General features: G+C 39.8%; 3 protein-coding genes across 11 annotated transcripts in view; 1 reads left to right on the top strand and 2 right to left on the bottom strand.

The window, feature by feature from the left end:
* CEP70 (centrosomal protein 70) lies at window positions 1–11,922 on the bottom strand. 4 transcript variants are annotated; one of them, XM_072875177.1, is made up of 16 exons: window positions 11,504–11,904; window positions 10,925–11,024; window positions 10,639–10,762; window positions 10,122–10,302; window positions 9,631–9,800; window positions 8,320–8,379; window positions 7,515–7,614; window positions 7,028–7,116; window positions 6,595–6,669; window positions 5,380–5,482; window positions 4,522–4,692; window positions 3,722–3,868; window positions 3,019–3,187; window positions 1,642–1,756; window positions 614–693; window positions 1–221 (listed from the first exon to the last, which is right to left on the bottom strand). In XM_072875177.1, exons 1-16 carry the CDS (start codon window positions 11,510–11,512, stop codon window positions 160–162), a joined length of 1,755 nt encoding a protein of 584 aa, XP_072731278.1. In that variant the 5' UTR covers window positions 11,513–11,904; the 3' UTR covers window positions 1–159. The 4 variants fall into 4 exon arrangements, with proteins under 4 accessions (XP_072731278.1, XP_072731277.1, XP_072731279.1 ...); XM_072875176.1 differs by lacking the exon at window positions 1–221 and adding an exon at window positions 233–443 and having other exon boundaries at window positions 11,504–11,922; XM_072875178.1 differs by lacking the exons at window positions 1–221; window positions 11,504–11,904 and adding exons at window positions 233–443; window positions 11,310–11,491.
* FAIM (Fas apoptotic inhibitory molecule) lies at window positions 11,769–20,779 on the top strand. 6 transcript variants are annotated; one of them, XR_012044440.1, is made up of 6 exons: window positions 13,223–14,168; window positions 14,825–14,960; window positions 15,331–15,559; window positions 17,050–17,099; window positions 18,568–18,771; window positions 20,677–20,779. XR_012044440.1 is itself a non-coding variant. In XM_072875182.1 (5 exons), the coding sequence occupies exons 2-5, from the start codon at window positions 14,850–14,852 to the stop codon at window positions 18,715–18,717; spliced, it is 540 nt and encodes a 179-aa protein (XP_072731283.1). In that variant the 5' UTR covers window positions 11,769–11,852; window positions 14,825–14,849; the 3' UTR covers window positions 18,718–19,189. The 6 variants fall into 6 exon arrangements, 4 of the variants coding, with proteins under 4 accessions (XP_072731283.1, XP_072731284.1, XP_072731285.1 ...); XR_012044441.1 differs by lacking the exon at window positions 20,677–20,779 and adding an exon at window positions 19,161–19,177; XM_072875182.1 differs by lacking the exons at window positions 13,223–14,168; window positions 20,677–20,779 and adding an exon at window positions 11,769–11,852 and having other exon boundaries at window positions 18,568–19,189.
* The window catches only part of PARP9 (poly(ADP-ribose) polymerase family member 9), a 12,278-nt gene continuing 5,218 nt past the window's right edge, over window positions 20,771–27,830 (bottom strand). The window contains exons 5-10 of the mRNA XM_072875174.1: window positions 27,596–27,814; window positions 26,283–26,358; window positions 25,458–25,832; window positions 24,491–24,639; window positions 22,881–23,055; window positions 20,771–21,683 (exon numbers count right to left, since the gene is read on the bottom strand). Coding sequence (XP_072731275.1) covers window positions 21,376–21,683; window positions 22,881–23,055; window positions 24,491–24,639; window positions 25,458–25,832; window positions 26,283–26,358; window positions 27,596–27,814 — 1,302 coding nt within the window. The 3' untranslated portion in view covers window positions 20,771–21,375. The remainder of the gene's footprint in view (window positions 21,684–22,880; window positions 23,056–24,490; window positions 24,640–25,457; window positions 25,833–26,282; window positions 26,359–27,595; window positions 27,815–27,830) is intronic.

The following is a 27,830-nucleotide window of genomic DNA, read 5'->3' on the forward strand; positions in this document are numbered from 1 at the left end:
TTAAGAAAAATGAAAAAAATGCCACAGCTTTTATTTACGTCAAAAACTCTGACACTGTTGATTAGGGTGAGAGAGGTTAGAGGTAGCTGTAATGTCATAAGCATCAACAGGTACATTCACAGGTAAGATAGATCTTGCTAGAGAAGACCAGACTAACTCTTAACTAGCTACCAATTTCAAATTTCGCACAGTAGGTAAAATATCATCCAGGTTACTGATCTCTGAAACAGAATTAAAAGCAAAAGGGTAAGGCATATGTACCTAGAACATCTTCAAGTTCAGCCAAAATTCTAACTTAAATGTTAGAAATACAGCTAGTGAATAAAATAAACTCCTCGCACCTTTTAATGCTTTTGGGAAAAGCTCAATTTAGCTTATCTGAGGAGTAATATGATTGAATATATGCAACCCCATGTTCAACGAAAAAGTATTTTGGTCACTTCCTGAGGAAAGATAGAAAGAAGAGGAGAGTGAGGCAAAAGTTAGCACCTTCCCTCACATCCTCCTTGTGTTTTAGCACACCAGGAGTAAACAAAACCCTTGTTAGCTATTTAAAGTTTTAGGAGGAAGTGTTGGCATGAAGATAATTACAACTGTTGCAAATATTACTCACCTAGAAGACAGAGCAAATCTTGAATGAGAGCTTGAAATGGTGGAAAGAAGCACTCGTGTTCTTCTAGCTTATTGATTATACTGAAATGTGCAAGTGAGACAGTCAGATAAAAGGTGCGAGGGCATTTTAAGTTCATCTCCTTGGCTGTTTTGCTGTACTATGTCGTGTCTTTCTGAAAACACCGCTACTTAGGTAGTATATAAAACCATCTACACCAAAAATGTGTTCTCAAGTTCTGAAACCTGCAGCCAACAAGTGTTAGCTGTCAAAAGAGGATCTTTAATTTCACTATTTATGCCCTATACACATCCTTCCTTTGCTCCTTACATGGCACCAGGTAATTTTTGGATTGGAACATTGGTCTGTGTATGCTAAATATACTGCCTGGGGGTGGAGCAAGGAATGTTTTACAAGCAGCTATTCTCTAGTTAAAACTTTGAGGAGTGCAGAAAGGTTGAGGGAGTTAGTATTGTTAACACAGCATGTGTCAGACTTGCTGCCTGCTGCAATTAATTTTTAGTATGTTTGCAGAGCCCATGCTGAACGCAAGCTCTTATAGTCGGCTACCAAGTATATGCATGTTCTCATCTGTTGAAGGCAGAACAAGATTTGTCCAGCTCCCAAAATATTTGTAGGCAGCTTGAGGCATATGTTCTCTTAGCAACTAATATGCTTCAATATTACAGTCGAAACCTTGCAACACTTTCTCCTCCCCACCCACGTGCAGTATTTGCTTTGTCTCCATATGAAACACACATCCTATTCAGGGTTATTTGATCACCTTATCCATGCAAACCAACAAGGTGTTTTGGAACCTTCTGGCCTTAATTTTTCTCTTTGCCAGCTTCATCCTCTTGAAAGTATTCAAGGTTTGTTTCACGCAGGATAGCAGTAACTCCTTTAACTGTCACAGCTCACTCCTTCGTAACAAATTATTAAAGTTTCTTTCAGTATCGGCTTTAGCCAGTTCTCTCAATTACTACATGTGATGTTTGAAGAACGGTCACCAATGGAACAGCCCCACATACCTGTGGATGTCTTGGGTCCCTAGAAGCTGCTGTACCTGCTCAGTCACGTTCTCGTTAATTATATCACGCAGTTTCCCAACAGTATCCACTACCACAGTGGGTGGAGCTGAACTGTCTGTGGAAAAACAAACACTTCATGTTTCTTAGAACAGTAATAACAGGAAAGTATTTTAGACACAATCCAATTCTTGCAGGTGCCCAGATTTTAGTTGGTTTTCACACATCTAGGCATACAAGTTCCACCATTCACAGAAAACAAAGTGCCTGTGGTCAGAAATAAACTAATGTTTGCTAGGAATGGTGAATCTCTCACTAATCCTTTAATGGCTACAAAACTTGTCAGAGCTGCGTATTTTCACAGCAGAGATGGTACTAAAGTGCTCCCTACAATGTCAGTGGAAATCTGCCAACTGAAGTTATATATAGAGAGAGAGTTATTCGTTAGGTTCCTGTAACACAGCAGAATCATGGTATAGGGGCTAGGCCAACAAGGAACCTGCTCAATAAATACTTTGTTAACAGCCAGAACTTGTTTAGGTATTGGATTTTACCTGCTTTGACTGCTGTGATTCAAGGTAACAGGGTCCTTGTCCTTTTCTCCCTCAATTCCAGAAGAACTAGCCTTGGAGAAGGCATCCTTTGAGCTCCATTGGTTTGCCATTACAGGGAGACATGAGGCTTCCTCATCTCCCGTGCTGGCTGCAGGCAGGAAGACTGCTTCCCTCCTTGAATGAGGCTCAGAAGACCTTAGTAGTCCAGGAGCCTGGCTCTCGGGCTGTACACCCTACAGCGCAGCCAAACCTTTAAACCCAAGAGCAGCTGTTCTCCAGAAGTACAAACCAGAAGAGAATGGGTACTGGGAAGTAACTAGGTATGCCTGCGAGTACTGGCACTTAGTTTTTGACAGTCAACAACAACTTTTTTTACGTTTAGCAGCATAAGAAGGAAGTTTCTGAGGACTGGACATAATTACACTTGAATGAGTTACTGAGTTGAAATCTACAGCAAAGGCTGAGTTTTTTCTTAAACTTGGTATCTTTCAAGTAGAGAATGAAAGATGGTCAAGAAGAATTATGAAGTCAGCTCACAGGAAACAAAGCTTTGTGGAAAAAAAAAATAAAATCAATTTTATCTGTTATTCATTTCTTCTGCCTCCCTGGTATTCCTCAGCAACTGCTAAAGGCTTACAAGTAATGGGGTTTTGCTATTTAAACTCCCAGTTGACAGCAACCTATTTTTATCTTCGCAGTGAAGAATATACCTAGTTTACTCATTTCTCAGCAGCTCAACATGTTTTCTATGAAGAGATCAGGCTTTCACTTGTCATCTTCTTCCTTTGGAAATGGTCTGAACAAATGCTAGGTGGTAAGTCTTTACCTAGTTCCAGGAGCTCATGGAGATTTCTCATAGCATTGGTCATTTCCCCAAGCCTTGTGTAAACCTCATTCATTCGTGGATAAACGCCGTTCAGAGAATTCACGTCAAACAACTTCTGGAAGTGAGAGACTATTGCAAACAGGGTTGGTAGGGACGGCGTCTGGCTGTTCTGTAGCAAGCAGAAAGAATAACTTGTCAACGTTATTGCTTAACAAAGCAAGGATTCTTTTAAACCGTGAAACATTCTCAAAACTGGTATATGAAGAAAAACGGGTGTAACTACCCTTATTAAATCACGGCGTTTCAAATATTCTGAAATCTGAAGACGTACTTTAAAGTTTTCAGACACAGATATCCAGCAAACCAAAAATACTCTTTTGAAAGCTTTCTTCTCTGTTGCTTAGTAAGTACCTTGATGTATTCTCAATGCTGACTGAGAAACAGACAGAACAGGATAATGCCTGAGACTACAGGGCAATGCAAATTCATCGTTGGTCACACATCGTTGGACTTTGATTAAAGCAGTCTTCCCCAAGCTGAATTTATCCATTGTGTTAAAATAGTCTTTGACTATTGAATACCTTGAAACAGCTATTTCTGAAACTCTGCAAGGCTTTAAAATGCACAAATCTCATCACTGTGTGAAGAATGCATTTAAGAATTCCACAGTAACTTGTGATTATAAACCCCTGGTAAGAATTACCTTTTCCTTATTTTCTATTTCTTCCAAAATTGCATCTACTGTGAACTGGAGGTCTTCAACTCGTATGGATTCTCTGTTATCCTGTGGATCTGCAGTGTGCCAGGGCACCAACTCCAGAGACAGCTTTCTCAAGGACCTATGCAAATCCTTTCAAAAGAAGGGAGGAGACACAACTTATTTTAGTAACTTCTTAAAGTTGTTTTTATTATAGAAACGGGCAGATTTTCTGTTTCTCATGTGCAAAAACATTCCAGTACTGGAGACAGTAAGGTTTTCATTTTCACGGAATTTAAGCACAGGATCTTGCTTACATTCTTTCATATAAAAGGAATGCTGATAGTCTAAAAATTAAAGTACTTCATATATTGTAGTTTCAGTGAAATAAAAGTGTTGGTCACAGAGAGTTTGGTTTTCAAAAAAATTACTTAACTTGTATTTAGATCAAAAAGTTACTGTTCTGGCAAGACAAAAGGAAGAAAGAGAATGCATCGTCATCAATGTGCAAAGTACGTAGACTCTAAAGCTTAAGTGTCTTCTTAGGGACTCAGCCAGTGAACAAAAACATTTGGACGATATACACAGAGGAACATCTCTGGCCTGTAGACACACTGCACATTTTTCACTTTACTATGGTTTTAAGGTGGTATATAAATGGACAGCAGAATTATTTTTAAAATTTAACACCAAGTCAGGCAATAACAAAAGCTACACACAGAAAAAAACCCTACATATAGGGAGAGACCGAGGAGTGGTCAGCAGGTTAAAGGAAGAATATAAAGCCAAGTACAATAATGCATTACCTTTAGGGCCATTAGCTGATCTGCCCACATTTCTATAGTAAGCGGAAGGTGCTCAAATCCACATTCCTGTCCATTCTCTTTAATATAGTTTTGCACTGGCCCTTTACTGCGCCTGTATATTAATGGAGGAGCTCTTGGACTTCGCAAAATGGAATCAATATGGGACAAAACCTTCAACACCAAATAACAAATGTTATTGCTCAAATATGTATGACATTTTATAATAAAATCCCTCTCCACCACAGTCATGATTGTCTAAACGTTAAATCATAAATAGCTCCAATAAGTTACTATTGATGGATTTTACAGATGCATTCAAAATGTAATAGATTCAAAAATTTAAAAATATACTAGCTAGAAGATATGTAAAAGTAATGCAAATATACTTCCCTTTGAGGGATACTTAACATTTATCCACTTGAGGCATTGTTACTTCCACAGTTTACATTTTGCTAAGTTTTAATATATTTGCGCTTTTTTTAAAAATTCAAATTAAAATAAAAGCCATTATCTCCTCAGGCATGTTTAAAACCGTAACATACGGATCTGTTCTGCCCAAGACCTTAAACAAATCCCCTGTCCTGAAAAGACTTCAGCTAAATCATTGATTTGATGTTTGCCAACCTAGTCTCTGCTTCCTTGCTGCATTTTCAGGTAGTTTACACCAAGATAGAACAATTAAGAACAAGCCTACATTAACTGCCAAATCCAGAACATTACGCATCTTGTGTGGAGGACTTCGTATGAACTCTTAGATTCAAAATAGCATGCTTCAGTTTATGTAGTTAAACAAAACTCATGTATTATATTTCATTGTAACAGTGCTAGATACACACAGTACAGATAAAATTTGCATACCTGTAAGTATTGCTGGCAAACTGCCTGCAGCTGATCTACTCCTGCGATACTCTCGGGTTCTTTCTTTTCTTCTGTTCGTTCTCCAGTACTACTCCCCGAAGATCTACACGCCAAATACATACAGTGGGTTACACAAGTAGCCTTAGCAGGAGACACTACTTTCAGCTGGATTAAAGAACCAGGTATGTAGCACATATACTTAACACCTACAAAGTAAAATCTCCATTTTATGATGCCTGCCAATAGAATTCCATCAAACTGAACTAGCTGAAGAACATAATACTTAATGTAAATATTGTTAATTTATCTCAAGTCTCCAGGTTGAGGTTATTCCAGACTGCATGCTAATTTAGAAGGGACACCACCAGATGTACAGTTGTTCTGTTACCAGAGGTTCTACTACAGCTGAAGACTTAAAATCCAGATTTTTACTCAAAAGGGTCAAATTCTGTGCTCACAGTCTTTATCTGCTTCTGCTTGAACATCTTCCCAGGTTTACTATATATAGCTCCCTACCCCTCTTGTCAAATCTAAGATTACTTTCTCTAAAACTACCATCTAAATCATACCCACTGCATGAGAGAAAAGACCATTTAAATATACACAACGTGAAATGAAGAACTGAACATTTTAAAAGTTTAAGTGATGTCTTTTTCAGGCTGTAAAATATTTAGCGTTCAGTATACACATGCACAAATGATTAAGTGAAATTACAGATAAAACCACTTTGTCAGTACTGGAGCTCTAATACCTTCAATGTATTTTCTTAGCAATGTTTCAGAAGAAAACTAAGTCAATTTCTAAGAATAATATGGATATAACTTCAGTAGCCGCAACATTTTGCCAACTCATACTTTCTCATTCATAATCCATAATGTAACCAGTAGCTTGCTTTATAGCTCACAGAAGCAGCAAACAACACAGTTTGGTCCTGTCCATATTGCCTGCGATAGCCTGACTCAAATCAAATCCAGAAAGACAAAACGAAATAAAAAAGACACACTGCTCTGCCCCCATTTGGAGACCGTGCCATCATTTCAGAGACTCACAGGGTATCTTTGGAGATACAGTAGCATTTGCTGCCCACAACCAGGCTCCAAGGAAGGGTGATAAGGTACATGCTTTATGAGCTACTATCTACATTACGGGTTACAGAGTATCTTTGCCTTAAGAAGTTCAGAGGATTCATGAAAGTTACTGAAGAAATATACTTACTGGATAGTTTTCTTTAAAGTTTTCTCTAGTTTCTTCACTTGGTGCTTGTAAAGTTTTAATTCTTGTGCAGTTGGTCTGTTAGAAAGAAAAAGTACCATATTATATGTCTTGCATTTGAAGGTATCTATAAAACTCAGCCAAGTGAAAAAGTAAGAAAGCTTTGCCAGGGCCGCAACATCATTCTGGAAATGAAATCCTGCAACATTTCTGTGTGGCAACAACAAGAAACAGCAAAATAACCATTAGCAGTTGTCTTATTAAGACTGTAGGGAGGGAAGGCTGACTGCTGCTGCTATACCTTACTTCTATGCATCGCTTTTGAAGGCAGATTTCATAGTTTACTTTTACAATTGCTGGTGCTTTCAGTTTCTTTCTTTGTAAAGCAAAGTCTGTCGAAGTGCCCTTACAAAGAATTATACTTATCCTTTCTCACCTTATTTCCAAATCTTTCCTGAGATTTATATTTTCAAGCAAAAGCTGTTCATTCCTGGCTTTTGTTTCAATGAGTTGCTTCTGGAAAGACTGCAACATAGACTGTGTTATTTCTTTTATTTCACTCATTCCATAAACAACAAGCTTAAACACTTTAAAGTACATATGTGTTAAGAAGGGTTCCCATTTGCCTATATAGCAAGAAAGCATGGATGAGGAATTAGCAACTAAGATCAAGAGCCTGCTGCACTAGACCGCAGGTGGAGAACCTGTGATTACGGAGGTCTATTCAGTCCCCAGCGAAGACGACTCACAACATAGTACCGAATCCTTGCATAAAGACAGCGAACCCTGCCCAGAGAGGTTACAAATTAAGAAGACGTGATAAGAACAAGGGGCTGGAAATCAAACACATATATGTTTCTATGTGGCTCTTGAAGGGTTACCATTTAGAGATCTGCACTGACTTATTCTTAGCAGTTCCATACCGTGAGCAGTGCTCTATAATTAGGAGTAGCATCTAGATTTAAGAATTCTTCCTTGCTTTTTACTTCTCTCTGTACCTGGTCTTCATCTTTTTTATATTGCCTATTGGGAAAAATAAATTGTTTCAGCTTACTGTAATTCGATTATCTCAAAGATCTAAGTTGGCTTCGTTAGCAGTTATGTATGATAATAATGTTTCCATAAACTGCAAAGTAAATAAAATAGAAATTCTGCCCTAAGATCCACTGCTCTTCTCTATTATTTCTGGGAAGCTGTTTCATATACTAATTAAGTGCACTTATTCCTTGAGAGAAATTCCAGTACAAGCAAATCCCATTTCAGTTTTCAAGATAATAATCTCAAATTATAGGAATGTCTCAGGTATCTGCTTGTTGCTTTGTACCATGTAGGCACCGCAATAGAGCTGAAAAGCTGGTATTCCTTTTGTTTAGGGAGATCAGTTGACTGAGCACTGCTAATACAGTAATTCTTCTGCCTGTGAACCATGGCAAAAGGGGAAGGGAAAGAAAAAAAAAAAAAAAAAAAGAAAAAGAAAGAATTATAGCTCAAGTGTCTAAATGCCCCCAACTTCCTAGCTGTCCTGGCCTCCTGACTGAGCAGCTGCCTAGCCTGACTGACAGCTATTCCCAGAAGAATCCAAACTTCCACGACCATTACAATCCTTTGCTGTTTCTTACATGCTAGTGACATCTGGAACACAGAATATTTACCATTACAAGCTTTAAGAACAGTCAGGACTAAGAAAATTTTGAACAGCAGGGCCATAAGGCATTAGATAAGACCTACCTTAGCTCCTTTTTCATTTGACTAATTTGAGATTCATAATAATCAATTAGACAAAGGAACCTGAAGAAAGGAAAAACGGTATTTTGAATTTCAGATATTCTCAAAAAAATCATGCTTGAAAGATACTGTGATGACCCCCTAGGAACAGGCCCGCTTACAGAACTGCGCTGCACTTCAGAAATGACCACATCGAATAGTGGGTTCTCTCATATCAAACACAATCACAGTTTTCCAAAACAGAAAAGTAGATACATTAACTCTGTACTAGACTGAAAGTGGCAAAATTGTTCAAGACGAGACAAAAGCTAAATCCTCCTGACAGCCTCCTCATCTTGTGACTATGTTTACCCAGCAATCTTAACAGCGTGGCAGTCCCGAGTGCTAGGGCTCAGCAACCATTGCGGGAGGTAGGGAGCACAGGTCCCACATAGCCTGAGAACATCTGTCTCCAAAGAAACTAAAACTGCTTTCCAAGTAAGTGGCTGCAAAAAATAGAGCCACAAAAAACTGAACAGCTGAGAAACCGCCTGTCCTCTTGAGCACTCTGAGATTGTCTGTTTTGGAGGGACAGACGAGAAAGCACAGGGAACCAAATTCAGTGAGCCTTCTTCTCATACAGCGAGGGCAGGAGAAAAGGGCTGTACACACACAATCCCTTTTAAATGCTTCCCAGGTAAAGGTTACTAGAGAGGCCTGGAAAACCAGGCGACATCAGCACAATAAAGTGATGGCTACCTGAAGCCTAAGAATTGGCAAGTCTCTGATTATAGCAGAACTATGGAGATCTTACTGCAAGAGACATAGGCTTGGAATACTTTCTCAGAACTGTCACTAAAGTACCTGGGAAGCCTTACAGCAAGCCCGCAGTCAGCAGTTGCAAAGACCACTTGCACTTCAGAAGTGACTGCAACCTGGACAGGTTTTTTTGGGGGGTGGGGGAGGGGGGGGGTGGTGTTTGTTGTTTTTTCAATTTACATTTTAAAATGTTAGAACCCCAGGATGAGATCACCCTAGCAGATACTGCAGTTCCAGAGTAGAGTGAATCATTCCCTTCTCTTTGCTGACACCTAGTGTATACAGGGGCTAATAACTTTTTACTTTCTGCCATAGATTTATCCAGCTCGCATTTATTATACAAGAAAAAATTACTGCATTGATGTACCTTTACATGTATTCATATTTCAGCTTGCACTCCTAAGGTCTCCAGCTTTTTTTTTTTTTCATATAAATATCGAGAACAGTTAGTTACTTTAAAATCTGTTTCTTCATTTAATGTTACAGGTCATTCACCAATATAAGAAAATTGCTTACTGCTGATCCAGAAGAGACTTAGGAGCTCTTTTGCAAAACCGACAAAACGTTTTGTTTTGAGTGGCAATGCACCGTTGCTCCTCCATCCCAACTTTGCACAGCTCCTTCTGCAAACGGGCAATAATCTCTTCCTGTTCTTGCAGCTTTTCCTGCTGCTGTTGATATTTTGCCTGTGAAGAGATAATGGGAGCATACAAAATTATTCTAACCCACAAGCTGGAGACTTTACTGCACATGCCCAAGTATGCACCTGGTCCCAAAGAAGTTTAGTACTCGGTTTTTAGACATACTGAAGAGGCAGTGGAAGAAGAATAAAGATATTTTTCTAAGTTATTGCTAGAAAATTCTGTATAGATTGAAAAATCTTAGCTATAAATAGTGTACTAACTCTATGACCCAAGATTCATGTTTATTTTGATCAATGTAAATATTTTTAGAGCTTTTAAAAACAGTCAAAAGTTTGAATCCTTAGACAGCCCTATCTGAATTACCTGTGAAACCTGTTGATCTTTTTGAAGTTCTTTGACTTGATTCTGTTGCTGGCAAACTTTAGCTATTGTCTCATCTTCCAGCTGACAAATTTTGGACTTAATGTTTTTCACCACATTTTCCAAATCATTAGCCCGCTGTTCCTGTCGAGATGCCCTACTTTGTTCCTGTCGTACCTCATCTCTAAAAAAAATAAAATAAAATAAATCCCTGATTTAAATTAAACTCATTTCACTAAGTACAGCAAAGGAAGCACAGGCCTGACAAACATTATCTGATGACACTCAATAATAAACTGTGGCAGCAGGTACAGGAAATATGCTGGTATGGAAAGTAGCAGCAGATGAAATAACATAGGAGCTCAAAAGGAACTAGGCCAACACTGCTGCATATTGGACAAAAATCTCAGGAAAAAGGCCTTAGACCTCAGGTGTGACAAAAGCTCCACCTGGCAGGAGATGGACACTGGTAATACTTTTGCTTTGCATTAGCAAGTAAGTTCCTTCCACTGGGTCTTACCTAAGACAACGATTAGCCTCCATAAGCCCCTGCATCATTTTCTGCTGTCGATCAGCGTCTTCCACCAGCGTTTTTAATGCAAGTCTTATTCCTAGAGAAGACTGACTGTCTAAGACAATCATATCTGGAGATACATAAAATAAGCAAAGTCATAATGAAAGACTTCTAGTAGCTGAAGAAGATCACATCTCTGCTACCATTTGGAAGCGACAGCTTTAGAGATGCCTTATGAACTTAGGCTCACTATTTCCAGATACAAAAACTTGTAAAATTAGCATTTCCTTACCTGATACATTTCTGCAGCTTTGGGGGGCAGCAAGACTCACTGGTTTCAACCCACGACGCATTAATAGCTTGTTTAAGTTTTCCCATTCTGCCTTCTCTTGCTGCCATTGAGAGAAGGGGAAGAAGAGACAGACATGCGAGTTCTCAAGATCAGCTCACGGTCTCCTGTCTTTCCTGCTGTGCAGTGGAGGATACCAAATGCCCCCAAATAAAAACAAACCAACCCCAAACCCCCAAGAAGCCCCAGCCACCGTAGGAGGGCTTGTGAGACTTTCCAATAGGATCTGCAAAAAATATGGGGAAAAAGTGTATTTAACAATATACAGAATATTCAGTTCTCCTGATCACTATTAGAAGGAGAAATATGTGCAATGAGTACAATTTACCTTTTTAAAAAACCCAGACAAGCGGCCCTCGGGTAACCCCAATGCACCGGGGCTGCAGTGGGCCTCGACCCCCTGCCCCAGCCCCGAAGAGCCCTCGGAGGAGGCGGGTGCCTGCTTCGGGGGTTTATTGTTTTTAACCACTTGCTTTTAACCACCAAGCAGTAACAACAGCCACCTCAGCTCCACCACGGTACCTCTGTCATGGCGAGGGACTCCCGCTCTGGGACCGCCGGCGAAGGGGACCGGGCTCCGCGCCGCTGCCCGCAGGCGGCCGCCGGGACGCAGGAGAGGAAAGGGGTCGGTTACCAGGACGCGGAGCCTCAGCAGGTCCCGGGCGGCGGCGGGGCACAGCCTGGTTCGGGGCTGCCCGCGGCGGGAAGGCGCGGAGCCGGTCGGGAGGGCGGTGGGCCGGGGGTAACGGCCCGCCCGCCGCCGGCGGGGAGGTGAGGGGAGGGGAGGGAGGCGGGCGGCCGCGGGGCGGCGCTGGCCGCACGCCGCCATTTTGAGGCGCGGGGAGCCGAGGGGGAAGAGAGCCCCGGTGAGGTAGGAGCGGGGCCGGGAGCGGCGGGGCGTGAGGCCGGGCCTGATCGCCCGCCCGCGGAGGCCTGATCTCTCCTCGGGCGCCTGGGAGCTGCCCTCCCTTCCCGCCCCGGGGACGCCCCGACATCGCCTGGCGGGATGGCCGGGCCCGCCCGGGCTGAGGGAGCGTCTCCCTGGGCTCCTTGGAGACCGCCCGGCTGCTAGAGGAGGAGGAGGAAGCAGACCGCGTCTCGGCGGCGAGTGCTTCCGCCCGCTGCCACGGGCCCGGCCCGGAGGAGGGGTGGGACGTGCCGGGAAACCTCCCTGGGCGCCGCCGGGCCAGCCGGCCGCGGGGCTCTGCTGCCTGAGCTCGGGCGAGCGCGGCCCGGAGAGGAGCGGCGTGTTCTCCCGGGGCTGGAGGATCACGGCGGTCAGCAATACGCTCTTTGAGGAGGGGTTTAGAAAGGTGGCTGCCAGGACTTAATTTAAAACCCAAAAACTTTGCTGGCAATAAACGTGGGTGGTGGGGAGGAATTTGCCGTCTCTGGAGTTCGTATACTTCCTAGTGCACCATCCCCCGCTCTCTGCTACCAGGCACGGATTAGGTGGATGCAGAGCGGTAATCCTATCCTAGTTTTCAAAACAAGTCCTTATGTATAAAGAAGTAAATCTCATTTTGGGCTGTTGACTTGATTAACAGAAAATGAGTCGGTCGGCGGTTAGTACAAATCCGTGTCCTTGGATTCGAGCCAGTGAGTGAGTGTCTGAGGGCTAACTGCGGCAGGCATCCCCCGTCGTGTAGTGATGTATGGCTTTCCCTTCGGACTCTTATGGTATCGACTGGCCTTCAGGAAACAAAGCTGGCCTAGAGTTTGGTTTTTGTACTCAGGTTTGATTGGAAAAAAAAAAAAGTGTATTACCAGATTATTTGTTTAAAAAAAAAAATTGGAAATTGCGTGTTCCGGGATGTTTCCTAACCCTTTCAGCATTGATCCTAAATTATCTGCTAAACTCATGCAGCAGGGTTGTGTACTGTCAGGGTGATGCAGTCTCGGTGGGTAGGCTGTAGATGTGCTCCAGGTGCCCTCTCTTCTGGCATTGCTTTTTGTGCCCAAGGCCACTTCTTGGGTTGATTAGCTGGCAGGGACAAGCGTGGGTCTGTCCTGAGCCCCTGGTGCCCACTCCTTTGATGAGAAGGGGAAGGGGGAAGCATAGAAATACACCCCACCTGACTTCCACCGTGTGCCAGGGGATGCGAGCCTTCTCGGAAATCAACCTGTAACTTGAGGAACAACCAAAACAACCTCCTTGGCATTGATTAGGTGGTGTACACTGCTCACTACTGTGAGAATTAAATCCTTATATCCTTAAAACAGTTTCACTGTTTTCAAAACTTATTTTGCAGTTTATGAACAGAAATGTGTGTAATTACTGACAAAACCACAGACAGTAATACAGCAGTGTACTTGAGAGTGTTTCAAATAGAAGCTTAAGTCAGAATGAAGGAGGTTTAATTTTTAAATGCACACTCCTCTGTTATGCTGAAGAGAGACCCTAGAACTTACAACTTCACTTTTAATTCATTTTTCACTGAAAAGTACAATTTATCAAAAATTCACTTATTTGCACTTAAATTATACGTATTGATATGCACAGACTTAATGCAGATAGCTCTTACATAAATTAATCTGTTTACTGAAAATGATAAATTAAAAATATCAGCAGTGTTGTAAAACAGAGTCATGATCTAAAAAAGTCCTAAGTAAGAAACAAGTGATTTCTTTGTGGTTCAGTTCCCGTAGACTTCATGACTGGATTTCCAGGTCAAACTGGTAATGCAATTGTTGAAAACTACTGCAGTGGTTTAGAAAAACAAGAAGGTTGAAACTGTTGCCTGTGCTATTTTACTTTCCCCAAGGTGGCAACAGTCCCTAGTTTGTTATGGTTTGTGACTGAGATGGGCAGCTCTGGAGTTGGTTCCTGCTTTGGTCAAGTTGTCCGTTTCTAAGCTTTTGCTCACAAGTTTGGCAAACCATTTTTCCATCAAATAACAAACAAATTTATGATGTGCTAATAAAGCTAGGATAAATTGCACATAGTACATTTGCCTTTCTGTCTAAGAGGAAAAATTATGTTTGTATTTCATCATATATACGGTAGTGCATGACACTTTTAAAAATGTTCTTTATCTTAAATGGAGAAAACGAGGAAGAGTGAGGCCTCAACACTTCTCTGCTGCTATTCTGCTTTTCTTTTTTTCTTGCTGCTAATTGGATTAAAAGCCATTTTGGTTACTATGGCATCCCGTGAGGAGATTACTGTCTGTGAAGACGAAGTAAGGTAAAAAATCAGAACTTTGGTATGAGCAGATTTGGAAAGATATCCACAGTTCCAGTGGTCACTTAGGACTGTATCTAAACTTTTAAAATTACTTAAATGAAAGGATATCTTGCCAGATCTCCTCCCCTGTGGGTGTTTGTGTGCGCAGTTGCATTTCTGAATGCTGTAGGTAATGTTTATGAGAAAGATTACAGACAAATCTATTAAAACAGGTAATAGCTAAACTGGACATCCTGACTATTTTTTCAAGTTTAAAAAGCTAGAACACTTTCTCAGAGACCAATCAAAATACTGTATTTTAACACCTGGCAAGAAATCACAGAACTGTCCAGAAGCATCTGAATTCTAAGTATAATTTTGTAACCATACTGTCACCTGAAATGGAAGTTTTAGAGGTTAGATGGATACATATGTCTTTGTATGGTGTTTGTCAAAGTGAGCCTGTTTAACTGTCTGTTTATATTTTGTGATATTTTGTCATATTTGAATGTTTGAAAAACATGAAAATATAAGCAGTGCTGTAAGCTGATTCCTTCAAGTCTCATTCTTCATTTGTAAAAAGCGACTTGCCCTGAAGCAGTAAAGCTTTGAACTATAGACATCAGTAATTGAACTCTTTCAACGACAATTAATTTACTTTGTTGGTGTTTCCATAGGTCTCTGTACAGCCACTTAGAGAAGATGACAGATTTGGTGGCTGTTTGGGAAGTAGCTTTAAGTGATGGTGTTCATAAGATTGAATTTGAACATGGGACCACTTCAGGAAAACGTGTTGTCTATGTTGATGGAAAGGTGAAATTGCTATGTGCTCAAAATTCACTATGGTACAGCTTATATAAGTGCACTTCCATGCAACAGGCATCAGAACAAACAAAAGACTAATAAATGCAAGTGAGGTATATTCAGTTGATTTAACTTTACCTAATTTAATGAACTGCATCATTCTTTTTTTCAGTTACAATTAAGGTGTGAGTATTCATGAAGTGTTTTGCTGTCCTTGGGCAGAGGCACTTTAGACATACAGAATATTGTGTATTCATTCATTCTGAAATAATAGTTCAGTATTGAGCTGTTTCCTGAGTTCTAGTTAAATTTATTTTTATACTAAAACATGCATTCGGGTTTATCAGTTAATACCCATTGTCTCTGTTTTATTCTACAGGAAGAAATAAGAAAAGAATGGATGTTTAAATTAGTGGGTAAAGAAACATTCACTGTTGGAGCAGCCAAAACAAAAGCTACTATTAACATTGATGCAGTCAGTGGCTTTGCATATGAATATACTTTGGAGATCAATGGAAAGAGCCTCAAGAAGTATATGGAGAACAGGTCAAAAACAACCAACACTTGGGTACTGAGCTTGGGTGGTACAGACTATAGAGTTGTTCTAGGTAAGTAAACATTGAGTGGCTTCATGTTGCTGCCTTTGAATAAACTTATGTGCATTTAATAGCTGGTAATGAAGAGAAAGCACAGTTCAGTGGCTAGCGCTGTTTCAGTGTAAAATCCTGTGTGGTCTGGAAGTTTGGAATTAGATGCCAAAGACAGTCTGAAAAGTAATGGTCTTGTTACACCTGTGTGAGCCTGCTGTCAGTGTTCTGTTCTACAGCAGCATGGTCTAGATTTAAAAGAAGGAAAAAAAAAAAAAAGGTTGGAAGGAGTTATGGCTTTTGTATCCATAAAGCTGGCCTAGCAAGACAGTTCTTCAGGTGAAGCATCTTATAGAAGTGTTATCTGCGACGTGATCAAACCCGCTGTGTGTGTAAGTTTGTAAACCAGGTAACCAGGCTTTCCTTCCAAAAATCATAAGCCAAGGTCAAGGAGTTTTTAACTGAAGAAGTGCAACAATGTTATTCTATGTTTTTGATAGATTAATAAGCATCCTTTTTCTGCATCACTTCTTAACTACAAATTTAATCTTAAAACTTCAAATTATGTTTCTTCACTTTCTTAATAGCAAGGCCATATGTTTCTTCTCTTCTGCCCCCCTTTCCCAAATACATAACAAGCAGATAGGAGGAAGGGATCCCCTGGGAATTTGTCTGTGGCATCTAGTGGGAAAACTTTCACTTAGGTATTGCTGTATGGTTAGACCTGAAGCCAAGAGATCTGGGGCTATGATTTCTTCTTCAGCCTCAGGACAGAATGAACTGCCCTAAGATGAAGAGGGGCGGTGAAGAAAGACGATTTTAATGCCAGAAACAGATCAGTCTCCTCACAGACTTCTAATGTCCCTGTGCTTACTTAAAAGGCAAGCAGTGTTCAGCTCTCTGCTGATGTCCTGTGGATGACAATGTCAGTAATGTGAATTCTAGAGCAAAGTAATTCAAGGAGGATGTGCTGGGAGAAGTAAAAGAATATTCTGTTTCAGATGAAAAAAATCTTAAGATTCATATTTAAAGTGGTACTTGGGTTTTCAAGGAGATTTTAAGAATACAAACAGTTTGATGGATGTTAAATAATGCTGCTTTTGAATTAAACCCACCTGGAAAAAATGTTAGAGCTTCATTGAAACAGCACGCAAATAATTAGCAGAAATTACTTCATTTTTCTGTCTTCAAGATGTTCAGTTTAAGAATGATTTTCAGTTTAACATCTCTGACAATATTCAGAACAACCCAGTGTTAATAGCCAGGCCTAGGGAGAGGTAAAAATGTATGATCATAGCAACAGTTGTTTGCCCACCGATGACAGAGCCTCCCATCTCTCCAACGCAAGAACAAATCCTGTAACCCAGGTACTGTGGCTAATTAGGAACAACTTTTGGGAATTGAAAGTAAAATTCAACAGTAAATTTTTAAAATTCCTAGATCTTCCTGTCTGTAGGGGAAAACAAAAATATCTTGTTCTTTGTATTTTTTGTTTTCTCTTTCCTCCACAGAAAAGGACACTATGGATGTGTGGTGCAATGGTCAAAAAATGGAAACAGCGGTACGTGATCATTTCCAAAGGCTTTTCCCAGGCTATGGCTAGATAACCAGAGCTTAGCAAAATAAGCCACAGAGGGGCACGTTACCTCACTTTAGCACAGAGTATGAGCATACGCCTAGGCAGCCAGTACACTATTAGTCTGTTCCAAATGTCCTTCACTGTATTTTACAGCTGACAGTATTTCAGTTAGGATGCCAAACATCTGTCTATTTAAGGATAAACAGTACTTTTGTTTACACTTTTTAGACAAGCAAAATAAATCTTCTGGGTTGGTTGTCCAGGGTTTTTAGGGAGAGAACATTCAGGGGAGTGGGAGGGACTTGAGTTTGATGCAGAGTGTAGAGCCACCTCATCCAAACCTGCTCATGTTAGTGGTGACTGAAAGTTCAACACATATAGTCTGTTATGACTGACGACTTTTTTTCTATCTTGAGATGGTCCCTAACACTTCGGGCTTAAGAGTCTTGTTGGAACAAATAAAATCTTTTGTCTTTCTGTCACATCTGCATTAATTTTTAGAGCAGGTTGACAACCAGGAGGCTTAATCTATTTAGTGTCTTTATATTATGATGGGTTTCAATGTGCATACTATGTAGGCTTCCCCGTCCTTGAAGGATATGCTTTCTCACTAGAGAGTTGTCACCATGATTACTACTGCCACCAGTAATCCCCTGGATGAGTACAAATTGTAAAATCAACAGTTTTGCTGTACTTGAGAATAGGATGAAAAGATTCACCAAATGATTCTTCGGTGATCAGGGGAAGAAGCATCCTCTCTCAGTGAATCAGAACTTCTGCTCTTGATTGTTCTCAGCCTTTTCTATAATGTAATAAATGCACTAGGAGATATTCTTGCAAGCTATGAGTACAGGTTTAGTTGCCAAACTGTGCTTGCTTTAGAGTGGCACACAGACTTTTCTACTCTCCCAAAGATGATGACAAAAACACAGCCATGTGTGGCAAAATCCGTAGCAGGAAATTGCATAACTGCAGCAGGAGCTGTGTATCCAAAATACACAACTGTTACACTCAATTCGGGGATCTCTTCATCCTGCTGTAGAAAGTACCACTCAATCCTTCACGTTTTACTGCCACTTCAGCGTAGGTTTGTGTGGTATTTACTGGCTGTACTGCACAACTCGGAAGGAAACTGTCTTTTCTGGTTTTGTTTTACTGACATGGATCAACAACATTAATTCACAAACTCCAACTTTACCATTTCTGATTATGTGTAATTTTGATTGTCATCTAATACCCATAAATCTTTAACTGGACACCTCGACAAAGCCCTGTCTGAGATTCTGCAGCTTTGCTCAGCATTTGCGCTGTATTTGTCACAGGTACCTACGGCTGCTCTAGTTGTGGGAACTGCAAGTAATCTTGACTTTGGAAACAGTCTGATGCGCTCAAGCTTTTATTTTACTAAAATAGCGCGTGCCTGGTTTTCTTCTTGTCTCCTTTCTACCAGGGTGAATTTGTAGAAGATGGGACTGAAACTCACTTCAGTGTTGGTGATCACAGCTGTTGCATTAAGGCTGTCAGTAGTGGAAAACGAAAGGAAGGAATTATTCATACGCTTATTGTGGATGACAGAGAAATCCCAGAGGCTGTGGAGTAGCCTCTAGTTAACTGATTATTGTAGGACTAAGATCAGGAATTTTCAATTACTGTGGTAATTATTTTAATATGTACTACTTGGTACATCTCGTTTGTGCTGGGTTTGTTTTCTAGTTTATGTATATGAAATTATTCTTTTTGAGGACCAGATGAAAATAATTATATACAACCTCTTACACTACCAGTTTTTAAAAAACTATATATAAATATAGAATATATATTATATCACAAAGTGCAGAGAGCACAGGTGAACTTCAGTAGAAATTATATACTAGAAAAAAATCTAGCTATAATAAAATGCAAGATAAATATTCAGTAAGACTGTATCTTTATAAACTGCAGGTGTATGTGGAGGGAGGAGGACGTATGTGCTGGGTATTCAAGTAAGCTGTTAAAATTTTCTCAGTAATTTTTTCTATTAAACTGACTACCAACGTTTTTCAGATGCTGTTAAGAAGAGTTGCAAAGTTAATAAAAAGGTTATTAAATGAAATACATTGTTACCAGTACTTTTGTGACAGTATTAAAAATAATACTGCACTATGAAAACTGTTTTTTATTCCCAGTAGGAGAAAAGATGTTACATTGTGCCAAAAAAAAAAAATTATTTGAGGTTTTCTGAAAACTGATGCTTGTTAGAAATTGTTGCAGTAGTTCAGATACTCCATACTGAATTTTTAAAAAAAAAAAAAAAAGGGAAAAAAACAGGAAAAAAAAATTCCTGCCATGAAACTCCTTTAAAAAAATGAAACCTCTTGAAGCAAGCTGAAATAAGAGCTTATTCTTGTTCAGTGCTGCCTAACAAACCTCAAACCTACAGCTGGGTGTTTTCCTGGCAGTAACATGTGAATCAAGAAACATAAGAAAAAATGGGACAGAAATAGAGGAGAAGAATTGGTTGCTTAAATGGAAAGTTAAAACAGAAATAGACTAATTCTGTTTTCAAACTTCCAGCATACTGTCTAAAAGCAACCTTGGGATTTCTGTGAGAACAAGACATGTATGTGTTAGATGGTTCTTACAAGTTCATGGCGGGAGGGGGTCCCATTTAATGTACACTAAAGCGTAGGCTCACATGGTACAAAAGCTACCCTTTTGCAACAATGTAGACATAGCAAATCTTAAAAATAATTTTAAACCCCCCAAAGTATTATTATATTAATTTAAAACTTTGTTTTGCAATGGTTCTAAAAATTTTTCCACTTGCAACCTCACTTAAGAGTTCAGAATTAGACTTTTATAACATAACTTCTTTTGGACTTGTGAGTGGTTCCTAGCACTATGACTGCTATCTTGGGAGTTGCAGGTGCAGTACAAATGAGCTGGGAGTTCATTAACAAATTATTTTGAAAAGTTTTATTAAATGCTGATTTCATCTGTGTTTTAGGGTTCAGACTGCTCTCTGCTAGCACAGTGCTTTACATGTGGATGAAATGCTTTTCATATGACAGTTGTTGTTTTTTAATAGTTTTATGCGAGCCTTTCTTCTCCCCAGATAATTACAGTTTTAACCATAAATGACTTGTCAATCTAGAAGCAGACGTGACATTGGCAGATGAGCCTTTATTTCTGTATTACAGCACTGTTATAAGCTGGTCAGGTGTTCAGTTAAGGCCATAACTGGTGGTTTTAAATGCTTCAGATTGGACAAATCTGGTAGTAGCTTTTAGTTTGGGGCAATATATTTGTTTTAAATCCTGCTAAGATTGGACACAGTTTCAGGCTTTAGTACAGAAAGTTTCAAAGTACCTGAGAGCTGGACTGAATCCCCTTTTGCGCTGAAAAGAGTATACTAGCTCTTAGGCTTTTCCATTTACTGGCTTCAGGTCACTACAGAAACAACATGGGGATACCTAGCTACAAGGTTGACACTGTAATCTTTAAAAGATATTGGTAAAGGTAGATTAATGGAAGAGCAATTTCAAGCTGTAGCCTGAACCAGTTCTCTGCTATTTTGTAGCCTTTCAAAGAGATTGAACAGCACTGAGAAATCTGAAGCTCAAATACAGTCCAAGTCACGTTCTTAAGACTACATGGAAAAATAACAGGTTAGCTGACAGTGTAATTCATACTTTTTATTTTGAATACATGTATCTACAATGCTCAGAATCTCTTAACTAATAAAAACTGTAACAGCACCTACTGTTAGAAATCATGAAGTATTGCCTCACATTTGTCATAATGATGTGTATTTAATAGCATGTCCCTAACTGGGAAACAGCTTTCACCTGATACAGTCACCTATTTAAGTCAAAAGAAAATTTAAGAATCAAAGGCACAACCAAGACTTCTTGGGTTTCGCTAATATATGCAATATCTGAGATTAAGCAAATGTAATGTAAGAATGGCAACCTACACAAACATCAAGCGTATAGTCACACGCTCAGAACACTTTAAGGCATAAAGTAAATGACCAGATAAATGTTAAACTGTATTTTGTGATGCTTTCCCTTCCTTTTGCAGTCACAGATAATTTTTTTCTAATCTCCTCAAGGTATTGACTTACTTTTTTTGTTCACGGATGTTTCAGAGCACTTTGATTACAGCATTTACTAGGTAGAGCATCCTCTTAAAATCTAAGTACGAGACTTTGTTCTGAGGGCGTCTTCCCAATAGCTACAGTTCTGATTAATTCTTACGCAGGATGCTACTGGTTTCCTCAGAGGGCCGTATACCTCTCCCTCACTTGGGAACAAGTCAACAAATATTGTGGAAGGGCCCCAATGCTGTTGCAAATGACAAAGGTGTCAGGATTGTTTACGTCATCTACTAAGCTGTCATACACCTTAGTGGCATCCCCCTCCACTGCTGGTGGCATAATATAAGACGGCTTGCCTTTAGTGTATGAGCCTGTTAATACATCAGCCTCGAACACGTACATTTTAGAGTCTGTTTCCCACATATCTTTACCCTCCATTAGGCTTTTTGGGTTCCTTTTAAAGTAGATGCCAGCTCCATACTTTTGTTCTGGAAAAAAAAAAGAAAACTTTTCAGAGAAAAAAAAAAGCCTTTAACAATTGGTTCTTTTAGGGTGGTAGTACTAAGAGACTGCTTCTTGATTCAGTATTACGTTTTTTGTTACTGCTCAATGCGTGCCATCCTTTTGGAAGTAAATTTGCATTAAGTGGCTCTGACCTCCCATCAAAATCATGAGCAATGACAGCTGATGGCCGTTCCAATTTATCCGCTACTCCAGTGGTGACCGTTTGGATTTAACTGTTAATCCAGTGATAGAAATATCAAGGTATTTATATAAACACTTCTGTCATCATGTACTAGGGACTCTGATAAGCACCAAAGAAGGTAAGTTTTTAATAACACAAACTACAAAAAAAGCTTTGGTATTTATAAGGAGAATGCTGCATACAAATGCTATTACAGTATCACATGGAAAAGTGCAAAGAAATTAAATTAGACCATCATCCTCTTTATTACTTTGAAAGTGTGAAAATGTGCCACATACATTGCATAGAAAAGGGAAGGGAAATCTCCACTTTTTGAACAGTTTATTGCCTGAAATCCCAGTTCTGCATTTGACAAGCAACATACCATGCTCCTCACCTATTGCAGGATGAGGTGCCAAATGCTTATTCCTTCCATTTCTGAAAACATCTGTCTACTACACTGTCTGCTACAATGTTTCATGGACACCACACTTAAGTGTACTCTAGTTTGAATGGCAGCCTGCTCAGTCAGATTATCTGCTGCCTCTGATCACACCCGATTTGAGCAGGGGCTTAGGCTAGATGACCTTCAGAAGTACCTTCCAGCTTCAATTATTCTGTGATTCCTCTGAACATGCTTTAAAGCATGAAGCTGTTGAATGCATGTTTGCAGCAAGCAAATAAGGATGTTGACTTTCTTTAAAGAGTGATGCAACAGAATAAAACTTGGAGGTGGCATGATGTGTATATTAACAATTCTGTCAACAGTGTCTGGGCTAGGCTAGAATCCAGGCTCATCCTCCCAGAGTCTTACTGACTCTACAGTATCAGGAAGGAAAAAGAGGAAAATCTTACTCTAGATGAAAAGGTACGCTCATTTGACTTTAAATGCAGGTAAGAAACAATTCTTGTTTAGGAATGCCATTTTTTCTGATTTTAACCCAACTGTAGTAGTCAGTCACTGTTCATTTTGATTAAAGACGCCAAAGCAAGTTATTACCTGGTGGTGGAGAATATATCCTGTGAAACCCAGTTTGGCACACCGAGCTACAGAACTGAGCAGGAACATGCTGGTACAACTTGTGGGTTATTTTGGAGGTACCTAGTTGTTGTTCTTTTTTTTTTTTCATTTGTTGGAATGCAGCAGATAGAAGAAGATTATGTATCTTTTCAATCTGTAACATAAATAATAGTGTAGTATAAGCAAACAGAGACCAGTATCCATGAAATCCATGACTGCTCTTGTTCAGGCTATGTTCTTCAGTGTAAGAACATTTGATTTAGCTTATATGCATCGACCATGTAGCAGATGAGGTTATGTGAAGTGTGCAGCGGATCCACAGAAAAAGAGCCATGCCACTGTCCCATGCCTCCCATTGACATCATTTGGAATATGTCCTAGTGTACTGATTTCCAGTACTTGAGTTGTGCTGAACAGATTGAGTATCAACCATACGTGAAAATAAGCTGTGTGGGGGCTTACAGCCTAATCTTGTAAAGAACTGCAAGTGTCCTGTAAGGCATGGAGAACCTCAGCTCTTGTTGATCAAAATTTTACAGCTCTTGGGGAAAAAAAAGATCCACAGATAAGTGGGCCTTTACGTTAGCTTGTGTCTCAAAAGTGTGGCTGCATGCAGCGTAACACCACACAGAACTTCAGGCAAATTGGCTACACTGCAGCTCTCACTCCCATAACTGACTCGACCAGAGGGCCAGTCACAGTCCTATGGTGAAAGTCAGTACCAGGGGCCTGCAAGGCCTCTTCTCCAGCAGCCTGCTCATGCCAGACTTCTGACTGCTCAGCTAAAAACAAGCAGGTGCTGAAGCATGATCAAGCTTTTGCATTGTTAAAAGTATTTAACGGAGCTATGACCAATCCTCAGTGCAGCACTATTTTAAATTCTGATGCAGCTTTTGTGTTGAGCCTCAACAAAATCTTTAGTTCTGCAGATCAAAAAGCACTTGCTTTCATTGGGTTGGTATGTGCTATTATTTCAATGTTAAATACCTTGCTCCTATAAAAGGCAGTTCGGCACATGGCAGCCTGGTTTCCAGTTACCCGCTGTTACTACTAGGCACACAAATCCCTTTTACAAACTTCCATATTTCTCTGTGTTGCACAGCCTCATCCTTCTCCCCTTCAGTAAAGCACTGATATCCAAGCAAGAGCCCAACTTCAACACACTACTAATCAGATCATAACTGACAAATTCAGTTGCTAATTTTTGGTGTCAAGTTCACAAGAAAACAGAGACACTGCATTAGTGCCCTGGAATATTGTACTCATTCTAACATACCAATCTCGTAGTTCTCTAGAGTCCTATAAAGGAATATCTGAAGCATGAAATAAGAGACAGAATATACAGTACAATTAAAAGGACTTCTCAGAATTTAACCACACTTTTTGAGTGATTATTTGCATTATGTTTAAAATACTTTTTATTACATCTGTAATAGACTACCTCTATTTTAAGGGTGAGACTGATTTTGATCTTAAGTTTTAAAAGCAATATATTGAAATAGTTCATCTGAGTTTTTTAAGCATATGTTAAACATGTTAGTTCAAATATGTAGGCTGAGATTGAGTTTTTCCATGAATACCCTCTTTACCTTGAGAACATGAAGCCCAGCTTTTTCAAACTGTTTCTGTCTGTCTTTAAACTCCTGAGAGGCTGATTCCACCAATGAAATCTGGACGCATTTAGTAGTATTTGTCCTGTGAAGGTGTCCCTCCGAAAGCTGACCTGCTTCTGGTGGGCCTGGATACAAACGAGGGAGTAAAATTTTCATATATCATAATATCTGAAGCAAAGGCAAGGAGGAAGGATCCAATGCTTTAGTTTGGTAGTTTAGTTAAGAACAAAGAATGTTAAATATTCTCCAAAGTAATGCCAGAGGCTAATAGTGAGAGGGATTGATATATATATATTAATTTATTCATTTTTTCTACGTTTATTAAAGAAACCAGAGAGAGAATCACAGAAAAGCAATTTATCTTCTCCATTACATCTCTCCACAGCCCAACTTTCATATAATGGTATCGATATTGAATGACTATACAAACACGAGGAAAAAGCGATCACTCAGTAGCTTTGTGTAATGCCACTAGTTCTATCCATTGTTAGTGAAAGACAAGGGCTCTGCGGAACAAGTCCATTGGTGGGTCCTGCAACAGTGGTCCAGCTGTAGCCAGCAAAAGAGCTCAGCAAAGGTATGTGTTAATTAAAGTGGCAAATTTCCTAAGTCTGCAGCGGCCAGGCTTTAAAGTGAAGCTGTCCTGGAGGAAGCCAGCATTACAGCTGGCTGCGCAACGGTGGCCAGCCCCTGTATAAACTGTGCCCTACTGGGAATATTGCCAAGTGAGTAACCAAAGCTAACAAATGCTCTTTCAGGGGCTCATACGATAAAAGTACAGTAATATCGGTCATTAAAGCAATTCTTTAATTATGTATTAAGTATGTGTGTGAACTGAATGCATGTCTGTCCACTCTCAGCAATACACAGATATATGTTGCTTCATACTTGACTTTATTTAGGCACTTATTTAATTAATTGGTCACTTATCTATTCTACATACCCATTAAGTACAGCAGTTCCTCTTGTTTGGCTGTAGTCTTCCCTTGCATACGAAGCAGTAATTTTTCAGTTGTGAGCACTGCATCAATCACAGCATCAGGGGGGCCCTGAAATTCCAGTCTTGCTTTTCCATCTCGCACTTCTTCTGATACACATACACTAGAATGCTGCTCTTGAGATAGTTCTGCAAACTCATTTTTACCGAGGCTAAAAATGTAGTTGTTTTCAATAATAGCACGGTGGCTTTCCTGAATTTGTACCACGCTTTGGATCCACGATTCTGCTGCTTCCAATGCTGTCTGCGTGTTCCCTTCAAGTTCAATAGCTAGTTCATTATTTGCAGTCTCTTTTATGCTCTGACTGCCTGACTCTGTACCTGAAAGAAAGATTTTTTTTTTTTAATACAAGCGCATTGGAAGAGTAAAGAGCTTTCAAGTGCTGTCACAAATTCCTATATGTAATCCAAGATGTACAGTGCAAGAAACACACTACTCTTCTGGTATGCTCAAAGAGAAGAGATCAGATAACAGGACGTAAGGTTTCCAGGAAAAAATAACCCCCACACATGCAGAATTTATTTGCCTTCCACTAAATGACTTCCAACAAGTTAGGCACTGATGATGATTTTTATGTTTGAAAATCTTATAAGGGACTGCCCAGTTCCATTCCTATTAATGTAAAAATGCAAAGCGCTCACACATTTTTGCCTCTACCTTTCCCCAAGACACATATGCAAATACTAAGCTCTTCTTAAAGGAATGCGATTTCAGATTCTCAAATCTGGAGTGCTCATTTATTCAAAATGCCCCTTCTGTTCATTACTTACTCAAATGATCACTTCTGTTGTAATATTGCTTTTTTTCCAGTTTGTGTGCTGCTGAATAAAATTTTCTCAGGAAAACCTTGAAAGAGAAAAGTTTAGGAGCAGTTTGCAATCTCTGTTGTCAAATACACAATTCATCTCTTCAAAACTCTGTTAGATAAGCAGTTTACAGCTGTAGTTACACCACCCCCCCAAATTCTGAAATTGTTAACAGCTGACATTTGTCCCAAAGTGTTACTCCTGACAATATCAAATGCATTCCTGTTCTTCTACATCTCCTAAGGTAAGACACCTTACACACTGAATGGCACCTTTACCAACTCCCTGTGGTTGTGGCATATCCGGAATTCATGGAACCACAGTAGATAAAGGTGTTCATTACTTGCAGTTTAATGCTAATGAATCCTTACTCAGTTTTAAAACCCAGACTATTCCCCTGCCTTTACCACAAAGCTCCTCTTCATGATCACACGTGGAAAGCCTCTGAGAAGCGCTACTCTGCTAGGCAGTGGATTTGGCATCTGGCAAATTGCCTTTCCTTCTTTTTTCAGCAAAAAGAATTTCTGCTGTGCCCTCATTATCAAGGGATTAAGTGACGAGCACACAGCTGTCATACAGCTTCCTTTAGAGTTTATGGGACTGTTAAAGAACATGGATCTGATCTTAGAATCATAGAATGGTTTGGGTTGGAAGGGACCTTAAAGATCGTCTAGTTCCAACCCCCCTCCACCAAGTTCTTGCACCTGTTGAAAGAACGGATGGTTGAAGTTAAATGGGAACAAAAGCAAACTCTGTACTTTTATAGTAGATGGCTATCTAAAATAGTTGTGTATTAATCACATCGGTCAAATATTCAAAAGGTGGAAAATGGCAGCCTGCAGTTGAAATTATCCAGTGTCTGTCTGCAACCCTTCTACCATGTTAGGTCATATAATGTGTTGATAGTGTTTTGCCCTAGGAACTTCATACCAAAAAAATTAGTTAAAGAAATTTCCTGAGGAGGAATAAGCTTACTCCCTAATGAGTTAAGAGTAGACTCTTTCTTATAAATTCACTGATAGTCATGGGAATTTCCGAGCTCCCTCCCCTTGCTATCAGACCACAGGGTGAAGACTTTGGCTTTAGTGAAGAGAAAATAAAGTTTTGGACAGATTAATAATACCTGTTAATGGGACAAATAGTTTCATAAAGGGACCTACCGCTCACAAATGTTATAAGTAGTATGGAATTCAGATTATCTTAATTTGTATTCATCTATGGGAATATTTTTACAGTTTTGGCCTTTCCTTCTTGGCAGTTAACAAGAAATTTGTTACCTGATAGGCATTGTGGTCATCTGGGCAACAGACAAACTGCACATCTATCTCCTTCTCAGGGTGTGCCCTGGCAAAATTTAAAACCTCTTCAATCATGATCTCTGCCACTGTATCAACAGGCAGCGTTAATGACCAAATCCCATTTGCTGGAAAAGAAACTGAGGGAGACTGGTAGTCCCAAAAGTAATCCAGGCATCTTGTCACTGCAACTTTTAATTCCTGCAGGAAAAACAAG

Source organism: Ciconia boyciana, chromosome 10 (genome assembly GCF_034638445.1).
Source record: "Ciconia boyciana chromosome 10, ASM3463844v1, whole genome shotgun sequence".
In the NCBI taxonomy this organism is placed as follows: Eukaryota; Metazoa; Chordata; class Aves; order Ciconiiformes; family Ciconiidae; genus Ciconia; species Ciconia boyciana.